This window comes from Aedes aegypti, unplaced genomic scaffold (genome assembly GCF_002204515.2).
Source record: "Aedes aegypti strain LVP_AGWG unplaced genomic scaffold, AaegL5.0 Primary Assembly AGWG_AaegL5_hic_scaff_959_PBJ_arrow, whole genome shotgun sequence".
Classification (NCBI taxonomy): domain Eukaryota; kingdom Metazoa; phylum Arthropoda; class Insecta; order Diptera; family Culicidae; genus Aedes; species Aedes aegypti.
This window is the reverse complement of record NW_018736666.1, coordinates 1-18,323: the sequence shown is the minus strand read 5'-3', so window position 1 is coordinate 18,323 and position 18,323 is coordinate 1. Positions and strand designations below refer to the sequence as shown.

Sequence of the window (18,323 nt, the reverse complement as noted above, 5' to 3'; positions counted from 1 at the left end):
AGCAGTTTGAGTGAAATTTCATGCCAGCAAACGTAGCAGACATTAGAAATAATTAATCTTCTGCTTAGATTTATCAGCAACTTTGGAAAAAACTACTCCGCCGACTGAACTTCTTAATAACAGTTTACTTTGAACATAATACTTTTCACTTTTTCAGCCATAAAAACGGTGGGCTGCATTTGACGTTTCGTGAGAGGGGAATCTGGGCTGCATATGACGTTGATATTTTTCCTCTTCGCGAGTCTCTCTCAGGTCTCAGCTAGGTAGCCACTAAGCGCATCATAGCCACCTATGACGCTGGGCGAGATGTGGTACAAGGTACATGCATAAATGTGATTGTACGGGAGTGTTGATCTAAGCCTTACTTTGAACAACTGCAAGGTTAATGAAAATAAACTTAAATTCAGAAATAATCTTCTGCAATTATGTTCATTAGGGTATCAATAAGTGAATTTGTCATTTTGGACTCAATCGAACGCGATTGAACGGAACAAAACAGTAACGACCCTATTTTTGAAACGAATATTCCATACAAGCTTCGAATTGAATGCGCCAGTTGGGGGAGCAATCAAATGAGTTGAATAGTTGAGAGAGCTTTTTTCTTACTAAGGCACATATCTAGGGAGTTTTACAACCTTTTTGTTTAAAGGCCAGTCTACTCTCCACCCATCTATGACCACGTGGTTTATGGACCACCCCAAATAGAAAATCCACATTTATTCCTCTGATGTCTTTATTTCAATATTCGTATCATTATTCAGTATAGTCACGGAACGTACCATACAAATCATATATTCAATAGAACAGACTTTTAGAAGGGTTTCCTAGTCTTCTAATCGAGATCAAGTTACTTAAACTATTGTATAGCATTACAGAAAGTTCTTATACAACTGATACCAACCTAATATCACAAATGAATCATATAAATAACTAGACTACCACAATAACTAGGATTATTCAGGAAGACGTATAACTATCGATTCGAGTGTTACAGTCGGACTAGTTTGATGGTTTCATAGGTTAAGCGATTGCACACAGTTTAGATGAGATGTGGTGGAGGTCCACATCCCAGACTCTCGGATGATCCAAGCGCAAGGGACGTCAATATGGTGCGCCGCCCTGGATGAACTCCGAGATTTTCCCAATTGATCCACGATAGCCGAGCTGTCAGATCTACAAAGAAAAAGTTAACGTTCGTTCCATAAGAAGTTCAATGTAGGTGCAACTCATGAAGTACCATTACCACTAGTATTCCAGCTCGCTCTGTCGGCTTTGATCTCACCACGGAGACACTTTTCGACGTAGGTTAGTGGATCATAGTCTGCCTCCAGGACTTCCCTTAGTAATGCAATGTATGCGATGGCCAACCGTAGTGTATCGATTTTACTTAATCGTTTCTCGTATGGGAATGTGGGCACGTGTACGCGAAGTTCGTCAAATGCTGAGTTAATGCTGCTGTTCGGAAGTTTTGGGAAGGAAATGGAATTAGATTTACCATGATTTATTGGGAAACACATTATGTCCTTACCCGTTTGGGGCAGATCTCATAACCCGTTTACGCTCTCTTACGTTAGTTTGCTGCCGTTGGATTTTATATGGCGCCGCACTATAAGGATGGTTCATGGCATTGGACAATGATGGACTTGCTGAGCTTGGTGACTCTAAGCAATCTGAAATATTGTGGAAAGTAAAATAAAACAAATCATTTAAATTCTGCAGTATTTTGTATATTTTTACGAGAGTTATTTCTCAAGAATGTGTAATTAATTCTTAGAGCTTTTCTATAAAACCCATATTTTTTTTTAAATTTTCATTCAATCGATTTTTTTTCGATGTTTCGTCAAAAATTCCCCAGTGTGTTTTGTGAAGTTGCAAAGTTTTCAATGGTTCTTTGAGATCGAGTACCATCCTGAAAATAGTTTTTTATGACCTGAAGGTAATAATGACGCAACATAAACTATCATAAGACTAAAATCTCTTGAAAAAAAAATTGGGATTAAAATATAAAAAAGTTTCTAATAATATCAAAACAAGTTAACCCATAAATCCACTCCAAGTTCGCGCTCAAAATAATCTAATTCATCCCTGATGGAGGCACAATTTTATGTCGAAAGAAAAATATTTATATTAAAAGTATTTTAAAAGCGTCAGAGATTGTTCCAGGTGCCCGCTAAGGATCTTTTCAGAAATACTTCAGGATATCTTAAGAATTTTTCAAAAGATTTTACATGAGATATATAAAATATAGCTTAGAATTCGTGAAAATTTACTAACTGATTTTCGTTTCTAGACAATGTTTACTTCATAGACATAGACATAACACTATACTCACTTACGATCGACTGATTAAGTTTGAATAAGTTTCAGCACAGGCTCTCTTCTTATGTTCTATTTGAATAAGAGATCTCAGCACAGGCTCTCAAGTTAACATGTTTTGCAAGATTAGAAATTAGAAAATGATTCTACATTGCGATCAAAGTGTTCAATATTTTGTTTTTCAATGACATGTCTTACGAAAAAAAATAGTTTAGTTTGCTTTATTTGACACATGATTTAAGACTTAGAGTAAGGTGGGGCAAAAGTTCGACCTTAGTGGTATACTCAAATTTTCCAGGAAAATAATAGCAGATGAAACAAAACAAATACCATACAGCGAGCCTTCAACATATTGGCTTGTGTCAAACTATTTACCCATTTTTAGTTATAACAGTTTTAAAATTGATTGTCTTAAACGAACTTCGAAGTTCGAATCTAGTGTGGGGCAAGAGTTCGTTGGCTAAAACACAAAATATCAATACTTTTATGCCAGGCATACTTTATACCAGCCATAAATTTATGTTTTCCGAAAAATACACACTACATTTTCATCAAAAAATGCCCAATATAGGGTTAATTGTAACCTATATTGGGCGCAAAACTAAGTGAAAATGTAAAATTTTTGTGACATTTTTCGCACGATCAGGCAAATTTCGCGAAATTTGAAGATAATATGTAGATTTCAGGAAACTTGAAAATTTTTCCGTGGGTTTATACATGGATCGAACTTTTGCCCCGCAGATTCGAACTTTTGCCTTGCTATGGGCCAAAAGTTGATTCCAACTATTTATGGAAAAACTAATACACGTCAAAGCATCCTTATGATAGGCCTAGAAACACCCTTACATAAAATTTTGAAAAATATTTTATCTTCATTTGGTTCCATGCATCGAAAGTTTGACCAAATATTACAATATTTACGTCGAAAAACAACAAATAGCCATAACTTTTCCAAATCTCTATCGATTTTGATGATATTTGGAGTGAAAGTCTCTTACTTGAATAGCATTCGAACCACCATGACATTTCTAAGTTTTGATTTGATTTGAGCTAGAAATCTTAAAAAGAAACTCTTGCCCCACTCGAACTTTTGCCCCACTTTACTCTATGTCTTAAAAAAGTTAGATAACACAACAGCAAAATTGGGTAGCAAAAAGATAACAAGTTGTGTCACCCAATAACAAGCATTCGATTACTTCGTTTGTTTTCATTTTGGTTGAATAAGCAGGCAACACAACAAACATGATAACAAATGTTTATACTTCTATCATAAGTGATTTTTCTGCTTAAAAATACAATGAGTCTTTTTTCGGGGTGAAATGGTGGTGAAGGGATTACCGTTTGTTTACAAACATATAGGGTAAGTGTACCAGTTATGGCCATAGTGGTTCCCTATTTCGCCATACGTGATAACTTGAATGTCTTCACATTTTGAAAAGTTTTGTGTGTTTTAGCAGTAAGATATAGGATATATCTTGATGTTAAAACATTCAAAATAATTGAAAATGTGAAGGTTATCAAAATAATGCACTTTCCCTATATTATTCTTCTTGAAGTTACGTACACTCCGAACTCCACAGCTATCAACTGAGAGCTTTTTTCAAAGTTGCCGTTTTCGCATTCGTATATCGTGTGGCAGGTACGAAAATGCTCTGTACCCAGGGAAGCCAATGAAATTTCTACTACGAAAAGATCCTGGACAGACTGGGAATCGAACCCAGACATCTTCAGCATGGCTTTTCTTTGTAGCTGCGGACGTCACCACTACACGGCGTGTATATGGGAAAGGTTTATCACAAAAAAATAGGCATCGCTAAATCTTTCACCATTCAAATATTTTCTAGCTTTTCATTTTCGGGGGCCCAGATAGCCGTAGCGGTAAACGTGCAGCTATTCAGCAAGACCAAGCTGAGGGTCGTGGGTTCGAATCCCACCGGTCGAGGATTTTTTCGGGTTGGAAATTTTCTCGACTTTCCAGGGCATAAAGTATCATCGTACCTGCCACACGATATACGCATGCAAAAATGGTCATTGGCATAGTAAGCTCTCAGTTAATAACTGTGGAAGTGCTCATAAGAACACTAAGCTGAGAAGCAGGCTCTGTCCCAGTGGGGACGTAACGCCAGAAAGAAGAAGAAGCTTTCATTTGACGTGTTCCCTAAAAAAATCCTCCGAGGGATCACGAACATTTTTTTATTTCAAATTTGTATTCCTTAGAGTACATTATTTTTCAATGTAATCATTATAAAAGGCAGTTTTATTTCTTTTTAGCTCGATGAAACAATAAATCCAAATGAAAATTTATAAAATAAAGATATCTAGGTCTAATTTTGTGTAAAAAAAAGCTTTAAAAGCTTTGTGATACAAATTTGATGTTTTGTTCAAAAAACAAGTCTTCGAGACTAACTTTTGAAAAGGGCTTATAGCGAAAAAAGGTGTTTTTTACTAATGATGCATATGCGTCATTTATGCAATTACCGTTGTTAAAAACATTTTACATATTAGAATTTAAATAGATATGATGATATGAATCATTAAATCTAGAAAGATTCGCGAATTAGGCGAAACTGACAAAATGTACACAATTTAAGAAACTATAGCGGTGAAATTGTATCTTGATTGTCTATTCACTGCACTTGAACTTTTCCCCTTTCGATAATTTAACTATTCTAAAAACGCAAATTTGTAGAAGACGAAACTTCACCTCATGCAAAACCACACACTGTATTGATTACGCCTGTTTTTTTTTATCAAAGTGATGGGCGCATCTGAAATCGAAATCAAAACACGGCGAGAGTAAACGGCGACACTGCAAACAAAAAATAAACAAGGCGTACATGGCGGGCTTAATTGAAACCAGAATGAAAACACGGCGCAAAAGTAATAGGCGACACTGAAAAAAATATCGATTACAGGCTCATAACATTGGGCGATACTGGCATTCTTGAGTGCATTTAAGGCGAATCCTTATAATATTTTTTTATTACGAAATAGCTAGGAAAATCGAAGGAGATGTGTGTGGTATTGTTGAGGATTTTGAAACTAGGTTTGTGAAATGTGTATTAAAGTGAAATAGTTAACGTTGGAGTATATTTTCTCCAAATGGGATTAAAAATTGCGCATGAAAATTTCATTGGTTATTTTCTCATTGTTATTGATTTGTCAGATAGGCCCTTATCGCGAATCCCTCTCGAAATGATATTCACTCATCCCCTAAAATAATATTTAGCTGATATTGAAGGAAAATTGTAAAAAATGCTGAAAAAAGTCGATAAGCCCTATATGAAAAAAGTGCAAATATGTGCAGCTAAATTTAGCACGATCCTTTAGTCTACATCCTAAAATACCCTTGAAAATAAATTTCAGCCTGGGACAAGTTGGGACAAAAAAGTAAGGAATGTGTAAAGTTTCGATAAAAAATCGATTTTTTTTTCAGTGTAGTTCTCACATTAACCTGAGCAAAAGGACGAATTTTTATTTTCCTCAGAAGCTTTCAAATGCTGTATAAAGTTATTAAAATATTACGATTATGCACTATATTCCCACCAACGTACACCTTGTGTTTGCACTTAATTCTTTGTTTTTCTTAAAAACTTCAACTTTGACGTACTGCATTAATCAAACCACAAAAGAATTTGGTCCTAGTATTCCAGGAATATCTTAATATAAATGTTTACTATGGAATGATGTACAAGAAGAACCTATCAGAACAAGTCATATTTTCGATTATTGGCCACCTGATCGCCCATAGTGCTGTCCTATGTGATTTTGAGGATTTAGTGAGCCATAGGACACTTATTACGTTTGATATGCTAAAGATTCGACTGTTAGACACTTATTCGTACTGCGGTAGTATATTGATCAGAGCACTAACCGTTTGATGGTTAGAATACATTAAATTCCTTCTGTTCCTTCTTCTGTCTGGCATTACACCTCTGCTGGGACATAGCCTGCTTCCCACCTTAGAGTTCGTTAAGCACTTAGTTATTTATTGAGAGTTCTCTTTACCAATCAACCATTAGTGCATTTGTAATTTGTGTAAAGGAACCAATAAACCATTTGTGTGCGATCTTATCGCCCGGGACCCGGGAGGGTCCATAATAGGCATTCGGACAACAGTTTTCCAAATGCATATTTCGCTGGGAAAATCAAATGATTTTGTATGTTTCATAGGCGTACTATGAAGTAAAGATATTGAACTTGTTGTTAGAGTCCACAAAACGTATATCCGTCTGAGATATCATTGCGGGAAACCGTCGATAATGAATTTCAGCTACTAAGGGGGCCATTACTAGCATTGAAACCCAACTTTATTTTTGACGCATTCATCACCAGGCCGACTTTTGTCGCTTCACGTTTCAGGTGGGTGTACAGGTCTGCCACCGTTCCAAATGTTCCGCCGACAATATCCATATCATCCGCGAAGCAAACAAATTGGCTGGATCGTGTGAAAATCGTACCTCGGTTATTGAACCCGGCTCTCCGGATGACACCTTCTAGCGCGATGTTGAACAGAAGGCACGAAAGTCCATTACCTTGTCGAAGTCCCCGGCGGGATTCGAACGAACTGGAATGTTCGCCGGAAATCTTCACGCTATTCTGCACACCGTCCATCGTCGCTCTTATAAGTCTTGTGAGCCTCCCGGGAAAGATGTACTCGTCCATGATTTTCCATAGCTCTTCGCGGTCGATGCTATCATAAGCCGCTTTAAAGTGAAGATGAATAGAAGCCACACCTCAAATTTTCAAGAGCACGAATCTGGAGAACCAAACATCCGTTTAAGCTGAAAACCTAATCCATTGGTCACTAGCTGGTGGTGACCAATCGATTAAGTTTTCAGCTCAAACGGGTGTTCGGTTCTCCATATTTGAGGTTTGGTTTCGGTTCATCTTCACCTTAAAATTGATGAACAGGTGATGCGTTGGGACTTGGTATTCACGGCATTTCTGGAGGATTTGCCGTACAGTGAAGATTTGGTCCGTCGTCGAGCAGCCGTTGATGAAACCAGCTTGATAACTTCCCACAAACTCATTTGCTATTGGTGATAGACGACGGAAGATAATCTTGGATAGCACTTTGTAGGCGGCATTCAGGATAGTGATCGCACGATAGTTTTCACATTCCAGTTTGTCGCCCTTCTTGTAGATGGGGCATATGACCTTTTGCTTCCACTCCTCCGGCAGCTGTTCTGTTTTCCAGATTCTGACAATCAGCCGGTGCAGACAGGCGGCCAACCTCTCCGGGCCCATTTTGATGAGTTCCATATCTCTGCGATTACACGTTCAATTAAAACTCTCTAAGCCACATTCGAAAGGCAAAGAGTTATTCTTACTTCGTAAGTATTTTTACAAAAACATTTTTTTGAATTTTATATACTCAATTTTTACTTAAAGTTGTGACATTTTTCAAAAAAAAAAACACACTGAAAAAACATTTGTAATTTCCTCAGCATTGGATCGACCAAAATTTTAAAACAAGGTGTCATTAGAATTGTAATCTTATATTCTCTGAAGAGCGCTCACGAAATTTTTGCGCAAATATCTAAAAACTATTCAAAATTAATGAAATAGTCATTCAAATCATCGTGCAAAAGTTTGGGTTCACCCCTCAGTATGGTGTATCGTGCAAAAGTTTGGGTACACCTGAACTTACAAAATAATCTGTAAAATATCAAACCAATGATGTACGCGCCATTATTTGCTATGAATTATTAAAATCGGTTCAAAAATGGCTGAGATATTGACAAAAATGATTTGCGTGCGAATCAAGAGAAATCCATTTGGTGCTACGATGGAAATGATCTATCGAGTTATTAGTTTATCTACCTATCTAGTCTGTATTCAGAATATTTAGAGAGGTCAATGGGCGACCTCTAGCGATTTTTTTTGGTGCTTCCCGTAACAAATTAGAAATCGATTCATTCTTATCACGAAACCACTTACCCGAGTGATGCAAATATTGATGCTGGATCTGTCGGAGACTGTTGGTATTCAGTCTAAGATTCCCCGAGTTGGGATTTGTCGCCGTGGCTGCTCCAAGTTGATGATTAGCATAAACACACGACGGTAAATCCGAGATTAGATCCTCATCGAAGCTGTGGAAATTTAGCCCACTGTAAGCCATATCGACGGTATCCATCATCGCAAATAGTGATTCGAAATTCAGCGGAACAATGAGAAATAGATTGAATAATTAATTGCAAATCACGCTACTTTAAGCACTCTACAAGTATTTAAATTGCTTTTCATTCACGTTTCGCTGCCGTTCCGCGAGCATGCACTAGGGTAGTTCACATAGAAGCACATCAAGTAACACAGTAGTGGACATCTAAGGGCACCTTAGCGGAGGAGATGATGATGAATCCGGCAATTGACTGCGACAGATTTTATCCATGATTATTGATTTTGAACGATGCACTCTAATAGAAAAGTTCACAAATCCTTCACTTTTTTTCAACTAAGTTCGAATACTCGGATGAATGCTACCAACCGGAAATGTGCGAATTGAATGATTACCCCGGATGTGGTGCGTGTCCCTTTTATAACAAATCAATTTAATGTGGGAAAAATTCGCCTGGTGCATGTGCCGTGGGGTGTGCGCAAGGACCAAAAAGGCAGCAACATAACTCCGCCCCTTCGTACTTGCGTTGCATCAAACTGTACAGGGGTAGCGTGGAAGCAATATGGTGGATGGCAATCGCAATGGCGCTGCCCGACGGTAAACGAGACAAATGATTTCATTCGAATGTTTTTCGAGAAATTTAATGTTAATTAGATTTTCAGATTTGAGTATTTTTTACTTTCGTCTGAATACATACACGTTGTCATTTTTTTGTTATCTTATATTTAAAAAAAAGTGTTGATTATCTACAAATGCTTTGATTACAGCGAAAATATCTCTGATATAGAGTGTCATACTAACAATAATTATTATTGTGTTCGTTATGGTTAACTGATTATATAGAGCATTTCGGCCCAAATTGGGCTATCACACAAGTTGCAGTTTTCAGAAAAGTCTGATGTAAATGCACGTTTGCATCAGATCAACTTAACGTATTCGGTGCACTTGTTCCTTGTAATTCAAGGTAGTACACAGAAGACACCATTTGGACTCGATGTAACACTGAGCTGCTATCATACTTTGAAGGAGCGTACACACTAGGGTGTCCCAAAGCAATGACAGTGGCAAAACATTAAACTTGCTCACCCCTTAATCCTTAACAGGCGTGGACGACTTGTATGCACTCTTTTGCTCATATGTTTTAACTCAATTGATCAATTCTCAGAATTTAACCAGTTTAATTTTAACTAGTTACAACCAGAGAATATGATTATACTAGAGAAACGCGGAGAGGATATTGCCTTTTTTTTATATACAACATTTGCAACGATCTCAATAATTAAGGTCATTCAAACAACATTTTAGTGTGCGTGTCATCCTTTCAGCCGCCATAAGAAACCAAGCTTATCAATGACGTCACTTACGTATCGCTTTTTTACTTACACACATCCATCGTCTCTCTTGCGTAACATCTTTTTGAGTCTCATTGAATTTGCTCGATTGGATCCAAGTTAGACGGTTCAATTGGAACCTCTGGTTTCAGAATTCGCGCTTCTCTATATAAACAAATTCTCTGGTTGCAACTTGAAATGCATCCACAAAGATTTGGAACCGGTAGCCAATCCGGAAACGCGGCTAGTGTAGTGTAGTGTACACCTATTATTCCACCATTGGTAAAATTTCAATATATTTCGAATGTTTTTTTGTGAAAGTAGATATATCAATGTAGCAAGTCTTGCAAGCTCATGTTGAACATTTTTTGACCAATATGATCATTTGGCCATTTAACATGTTTGAATACATGTGCATATTCAAATGGTATATTAGTAGGCGATTCCGAAGAACCAACCCTAATGAAATGTTGATTTTCATACTGCGTCATATACAATCATATTTACTCGACAAAAGATGGTCTAAACGCTATGTCTAAACTAACAGATTATGCAAATCGTATGTACCTCGGATTTTTTTTCCACTAGAATTCAGTAAATGAATGGGAAAAATTTCACCGAGGCGGCATCCACAAATTACGTAACGCTCTAGGGGGAGGGGGGGAGTAGGCTCAAGCGTTACGGCTCATACAAAAATTTAAAAAAATTCATACAAAAAGCGTTACGTAGGGGGGGGGGGAGGTGGTCAAAAATTTCCAATTTTAGCGTTACGTAATAAATGGACGCCGCCCGATAGAATATTTTGAAACCTTCCGATTATGAAATTATAGAACAAATACTGATATCTAGTGGGAAAATCCAAGGTACATTCGATCTTTATATTCTGCTGGTTTAGACATAGCCTGTGGCCATCCATAGCCTTTCTGGTCATTTCAAATACAGGTTATCCTTTTTAAGTCCAGTTTCGGAACATCGTTTTTGATTTCAAGGACTGATTGTTACCATAGAAAACACCACTTCAAATTGCAACGTTTCAACAAATTGAAACTTTTAGAGATAAATTTGCGGCATTCTGGGCGTATAGGAAACATTTTGGATTTTTATTCAGTAGCCCCGGTGTTTGGTTCGGGAATTTCAATTTATATTTTTTTGTTTTCCCTTGATGAAACTTTTCTTTGAATTCCTAAATGAAATCTCTTATCATGTTTGATACTCTCTTTTTTGTATATTTTTTGTTTTTAATTTCAGATTGACCTCACTTTGGAACTGGCATTTTACGTGATGATCCTTGTATTGGCGATTTCGGTTCTGTAATGGATCCATTCCGGATGAACCTTAAGATTTAAATTTCTTATTTTATAATGTTTTAGAAAAGATAAAGAGATTTTGTGCCTTTTTGAGAAGATTTTTACTTCACCAGCTTAAGGTGAATATGAATCGAAGCCAAAGTTCAAATTTTCAAGAGCGCGGATCTGCAGAACCAAACATCCGTTTGAGCTGAAAACCTTATCGATTGGTCACCACCAGCTAGTGACCAATCGATTAAGTTTTCAGCTTGAACGGATGTTCGGTTCTCCAGATCCGTGCTCTTGAAAATTTGATCTTTGGCTTCGATTCACCTTAAGAAAAGGAACTATCCCTGTGGGGATGTAGAGTCAATTAAAGAAAGATAAAGAAGAACCTTCACTATTTTTCTATTTTTAAATTTATAGCTAAATTCATCTGTCTAGTAAGTGCTTGGTTATCGTAAAAATATCTGAAGATGGATGCATCGAAGCCAAACGTCGACCTCAAATATAGAGAACCAGACAACCGTTTGTGCTGAAAATTTAACTCACTGGCTCACTCACGCGCTAATCGCTAATTTTCAATGCGATTGTCTTGTTCTCTAGATTTGTGCTCTTCGAAATTCGAGGTTTGGCTTCGATGCATCTTCTTCACCTAATAGTTGTTTTCTTCTAACCGCAAGAAAAAAAACCGTTTTGCGCCTAAATGCATGCTACTCCTTAATGTTTGAATTGCGTTATTTCCATGCGCCTCAAGTTGCTGAAGTTCCCATGCGTATGTTAAGGTAGATATCACAATATTTGACCCATTCACAAATTTCATAACGCTGAAGGCTGTGGGTGGGTGTCCTCAAGGTGTTACAGATCATACAAAATTTGTAGAATATTCGTGGGTGGGTGTCGAAAATGGATATTTTCGTATGAAATTTTTGAATTTCCTTCAATAGTATCTTCACAAAATAGTGTTACGATAAAGGTGGTTGTACCAAAAATGGTCATATCATGCGTTATGAAGCTAATGGATACGCAGGCCCATTCATCTTTATAATGTGTAACGGTAGGTACTTGCTATACTGGTCTCCGTTCTAAAATCAGATACAATACACACCAGACTACAGCCTCGCGCGCTTCTTACTTAGCTTCGCGCTCGCGAGAATCGTTGCCATTATCACTTCAGCGTGGTTGCTTAGTGGTCATCCGCCGTCAATGAACGGAAAACCGGGTGGGTGAGTAGGTATCGGTTTGTTAGAAAAGTGTCAGCGATCAGTTGCTAGTCTGCAGGCACGGAAAACGCGCGCGAAGCTCAGAAGCTGCGCGCGTGATCGGAACCGTCTTGACTTACGTGCTTGAAAATTGAAGAGCAAGGATAAATCGTCGGAGGCTGAAGCGGCTGCTTGGTAAATTGTGGTGGTGAAATATCGGCTCTCGCTATTTGTGGTAATTCAGCATGGTGAAGAAATAAATCAAACGTTTGAAGATAAATAGTGGTTTTGTCATGTGCATAACAATTTAGTTTATCATAAGAGTTCACGAAGAGATTCTTTGACAGTGTGATTCAGTTGGTAATAGAGATAGTCAATAATTGATTGAATAGGTCGTTGAATAGTTCAATAATCCTACGACTTCCCTGCAACAAGTGTTTTTTTTTTGAAGATTCCGGCAAAAATCCGCCTCTTCAAGTATGAATAAGTCTTATCTCTCGCGGACGACTCGGTTTGTGTATTGTCTATTATAATGTCAATAGACGTATTTTATGATGTGTAAAAGTTAAGCCAGATGAGTTTGTGATAAGTCTTGTGAAACACTATCAACTAAAAGTGATAGTCACTCAGGTAAGGATTTCTAGACTAATTTGTATGTGTTATAGGATAAGAGCATTTGAATGAACAGATCATTGAAGCACAAATTGTTTAATTTCTTATTAGTTTAGCATTTTTCTTGACATTTGCACACATAATAATCAAATATATGAAGGTGACGATAAATCTATGCCAAATTTCAAATCTTAAAGAGCACAAATCTAGAGAACCAGACAACCGTTTAAGCTGAAAACATTACACAGCGTAACAAAAATGACATTTTTGCGTGTCTCAAGAACCAAATTATGTGTCTCTAGTAGATTTGGGGTTGCTGAATCTAATGCCGGTCTCAGAAATGTTTCAGCACGTCACAATTTTTAGCTACAGGTCGTCAAAGTTGTATGAAATACTGTTTTTATTGATGTTTACACAAAATTTAAAGTATGATTTACCAAACTTTTTTGTAATCTTATCCACCAAGCATGCATTATAGGACTTGAACTTTTATTTTAAATATAATTTGTTTGAAATTGAACGATTAAATTTAGATTTAATCGATTTTTTCAACATGCTTACATTCTCCATACAAAATTCTGCGTTTCTCTTATATGGAAAAATATAATACTTTTCAAAACCATCAAAAAATTACATTTGAGCACCGAAAATATTATGTACTCTTTTGATAAGTGTTGTTTAACACATGAAGTTTGAATTCTGTGGCAAATTAAGCAAATGAATTGCCATACAAGCTGCTGGAAAACTTGCATGCAAGTTGGCTGATATAGTCATTTTTTTGCATTTTCAACAGGGATTATCTCAAAAACTAGACGTGCTATGATATTTTTGAAAACGGCAATGGATTCAGCAACCCTTAATTAAGTAAGTAGTGGTATTTTGATGGTTGAGACAAAAACGTGTTCCGCAGTGTTATCGATTGGACACTCTGGACACTTGGACGCTGATGGTAAATAATGGATCAAATAGGCTGTATTGTAATCTGCTTCTTCAGATTTGTGCTCTTGAAGTTTTGAGGTGTGGATTTGATGCATCTTCACCTCCAAAGATTCTTAGTCAATTTTAAGTAGGGTAGGTGTACCAGTTATGGACCTAATTATTCCTTATTTCGCCATACATGATAATTGATTTGTTTTCCAATTTTTGATCATTTTGTGTGTAATTTTTTGTTTGATCATTTTATTTGACATGAAATATATCTTGATGTTAAAACATTCAAAAGTGATCTAAATGTGAAAAATTGTAGGAACAGATTTTTTAATGGGGGTTTGTTTTCTGGGTTTTATTTTCATTATATATCTAAAGAATATGTTTCTGGTGTGTGCAGATAGAAAAAAAATGATCATAATGCGAGAAACAGTGCCGTTCAAGAAAAGTAGTGAAATCGGAATTTGTTAATTGTCGGGGGAGTCTGCAAAGGGGTCTCGTTGAGAAAAATGAGTGTTAGTCAATAGTTAATCTAGCTTGATCGCATTAAGAACGCCTCAAATGTGTCTTTCTCTGCTATTTACTGACAGCATAGCCCAACTAGGGATGAAAATGTTCTTCCATGATTACGATGATACTGATAATACCCAAGAGAGTTGAGACATTTTTTAGTTCTTAAAGATCCTCGACCAGACCGTGTTTTTTTGTTTCCTTTTCAACATAATTTAAAACATTAATTTTTTTTCTCATATCTAGGTGTTCTAGGTTACTATCACACAAATTGGATAAAACAAAATTAAGCTAATGCAGTTAACTTTCCCTTACTCGATATTCCGTATCGCGATATCGAGTTAGAGAACCATACAAAAAGTTGTTTTCCATGGCTAACTCGATGGTCCCTTGGATCGCAGTTGCACTGGTTTTGTGTTCTGTAAGTTGATATCTCCCTAACTCGATGGTCCCTTCAATATCGAGTTAGGGAGAGTTAACTGTATTAACATATTGAAAAATTCTCGCTGAAACCAGGCCGCCATCGGCACTCATCGCTAGAATGATACTTTAAATTTTATGTAAATATCAATAAAACCAGTGTTTTATACAACTTTGGTGACCTGTAGCTAAAACTTGTAACGTGCTAGAACATTTCTGAAAACGGCATTCAGCAACTCCAAATCTACTAGAGACACATAATTTGATCCTTGAGACACGCAAAAATGTAATTTTTGCTACGCTGTGTAGTATCTTAATAGGGTGCCGGTACCAATGGTTGTAATGTACCAGTAGATTGGACTATGGAATAAAACGTACATTTTTCGATAAAAACGACATGTGCTATTTTTGGTGGATAGATCGCCTCTAGTTTAGTCGATTAGTCTAATTTCAGCTTTTTATCTTATCAAAAGTCATAAAAATAATTAAGTTTACGTAAAAAAATTGCTCCCTTGCACCAATAGTAGCTGTCGTGTTCCAGTACTGGATCAGCGGTTGGAAGCAGTTTTTAAAATGGATGTATAAAAATGAAGAAAAGCCCTAGAGATGATCTTTATGCTTCATTCGAAAGATATTAATTGCTGTTCCGAGGGAAAAATGTTAAACCTATGTAAAAATTTACCATTTTGTTTAAAATTCCTTGTACCATTCCCGAACGTCTACTACTGGAGCACTAGCGCAACTACTGGAACACGTGTACCAATAGTGGCTCAAGCGATTTCATGTTAAAAAAATAGTTTTATCACTCTTTTTATATTTTTCCCATATAGTAGAGGTTGAAATCTTTCTGTTGACGCCAAAAGATCTCTGTTAGGGCTTATCGTTATTTTGTTATGATTTCTTATAGCTTAGGTAGTCCACTAATGGCACCGGTACCCTTTTAATATTGCTTTACAAAAAAAAACTTGATGTTGACAATGCTCTTGAAATTTTAACTAATTTCATTGCTGAAGCAAGGGACATTTGAATACCAAAATTTGAATCCGTGATTATAAACGATGATCAAAAACTCTTGACCGTCATAAAAACGTAAGAAGAATGCAATTTCAACGCACTCGCGATCCTTCTATGAAAATCATATGGCAGGATCTGCAAAAAATGTTTTTCTCAATTGAGAAACGAAAATTTTACAACAAATTTTCTTGGTTGGACCCTGACACAAAGTCTTTTTGAAAACATCCCAAAATTTTGAAAAAGCTTCAGAGACCAATTCCGACATTGAAAGAGGAAAACAAATTCACACAATTTTAACACTAAATTAATTGAAAATCAAGTTACTTTGGATTACAAAAGCATTCTCAATCAAGAGAACGTTATTGAAAATTCCTGGGGGACTGATTTTGAAGAAGTGAGAACTGTTATAAAAATAAAAAAAATGAAAGCTCTTGGAGATGTTGGAATATTTCACATTCTCATCAAGAAACTTCCAGAGAATAGCTTCTCATTCTTGGTTGATATATTAACCTTCCAGTCGTCGCGCGGTTTGCCACCGTCAGAACCACCGCGCTGCTGTTGTGAACGAAAAGCGAGGTGTTTTCGACACTGTTGTACAAAGTACAACAGCGCGACGACTGAAGTGTTAAACAAATGTATATTCAGTTAGCATATTTTCCTGACAAATGGAAAAATGTCAAGGTTTTACCAATTTAAAAACCGGACAAAAATCCTGCAGAAGCTTATGGCTATTGTCTAATCAGCTTGCTTTCCTCCATTAGTAAACTTTTTAGAAAAGTTAATTTTGAAACAGAATTAAGGTCCGCACCTACGAAAATTCTTTTTTTTGGAAAAAAAAGCTCGGATTCCGACATGTACATTCTATCACTCATCAACTTTTGCATGTAACAAATTTGATTCGTTCTAAAAAAAATCGGAATGCTATTCTACTGGTCTTGCTCTTCTAAACATAGAAAAAGCATTCGTTAGAATATCCAAAGTTGTCTGTCAAATCGTACACTTCAGGTTAATTATCAGAACTCCAGGTCTGAAAAACTTCCTGTAAGAGCTGAAGTTTCTCAAGGAAGCATTTTTGGGTCAATATTATACATTTTTTTCACATCTTACTTACCTGAGTCCCATCAGGATAAATCTTTGTTTGCGGATGACACAGGCCTCTCCGCCAAAAGACGAAGCATGCGTGTCATCTGTAGTCGATTGCAAAAAGTTTGGATATTTTTTCTTCATACTTGCAAAAATGGAAGATTTCTCGTAATGCTTCCATAACTGAACTTATAATATTCCCACATAAACCAAAAGCTCTTTGATCACAACCTTCAAACTAACCTTCATGATGTTATTCCAGTAAATTGGTCAGATGAAGTTAAGTATCTAGGGCTCATACTAGCTAAAATTGAACTTTAAGAAATCACATTGAAGGCATTCAAGCCAAATTTTACACATATATAAAATGTCTGTATCCACTTTATAAAAAATCACACTTTGTTTTAAGACAAGCATTTGATCTTTGAACAAATATTCAGGTCGGACATGTCGAAATGACCAATATGGATTATCTGTTGTAATTCCAGGAAGAAAGCTCTATAAAGGATTCAGAATAAAAGTTCGAAAATGATTTTAATGCTCCCTGCCTTGTATAGTTCTAATAAGTGACATAGAATTTCCAATGTTGAAACGTAGGAACAAGTATGTCGAATAAAATGTTTAATAATTCTAGACAATATTCATTGTAATCTTCTATTGGTCACGATAAATGCGTCATATATATATATATATATATATATATATATATATATATATATATAATATATATATATATATATATATATATATATATATATATATATATATATATATATATATATATATATATATATATATATATATATATATATATATATTATATATTTTTTTTTTGTTTTTAACAACTTCATCGTGGAACAATGGAACGCGAAAACAAGTTTCCAGTCCTATCGGGTGATTTGCGCAGATGCGAATTCTTACCGATGTGTGAATTTCTCGGGTCCCTCAGAATGTCGATAATATGAAATCCTAAATTTTATGAGACAACCAAGCGTTGTTGAAACCTTTTTTGTTCTACTTCGTTATTGGACTTGTTATTTCTTATTTATCAAGTTCAAAATTTTTTCGTAAAATGCATTTGGTCGACTTACAGTAGATATTATTGAAAGCTATATTCTGAAACTGAACATCTTTTTCTAATAAATAAATTTTCTTTAAAAAGATTTTTTTTGCCTTTTTATGTTTTTTTTTTTAATTACGAGTTATTATATTCGAGACATGAAGATTATATTGAGTAGAAATGGGTAAAAAACGTAGAATGATCAATAAATGCGAATGATGGGATGAATGCACGTGAATCAATAAATTAGAATCGAAATTGTTAATACGTGACTGTTTAGGCTAATACAACCGAACAGATAATGAGAATGCCTATATTTGTTGTTTGCATATTTACTGTCTGTCTGTGCCATATTTTCCTTCCTTCCGAAAATAATTGACTTGTTTTCGGAAACAAAATTTATGCTTGCAGTTTGTCACCCCCCAAAGTTGGTAATTCGGT

At 36.0% G+C, this 18,323-nt stretch overlaps 1 protein-coding gene across 3 annotated transcripts; it reads right to left on the bottom strand.

Moving 5' to 3' along the window:
* Positions 1-715: 715 nt before the first annotated feature.
* LOC5569653 (helix-loop-helix protein 13) lies at positions 716-8,820 on the bottom strand. Of its 3 annotated transcripts, none has more exons than XM_021857227.1 (5): positions 8,655-8,820; positions 8,260-8,429; positions 1,529-1,670; positions 1,238-1,455; positions 716-1,173 (listed from the first exon to the last, which is right to left on the bottom strand). In XM_021857227.1, the coding sequence occupies exons 1-5, from the start codon at positions 8,708-8,710 to the stop codon at positions 1,040-1,042; spliced, it is 720 nt and encodes a 239-aa protein (XP_021712919.1). In that variant the 5' UTR covers positions 8,711-8,820; the 3' UTR covers positions 716-1,039. The 3 variants fall into 3 exon arrangements, with proteins under 3 accessions (XP_021712919.1, XP_021712921.1, XP_021712920.1); XM_021857229.1 differs by having other exon boundaries at positions 1,244-1,455; XM_021857228.1 differs by having other exon boundaries at positions 1,238-1,452.
* Positions 8,821-18,323: the final 9,503 nt, after the last annotated feature.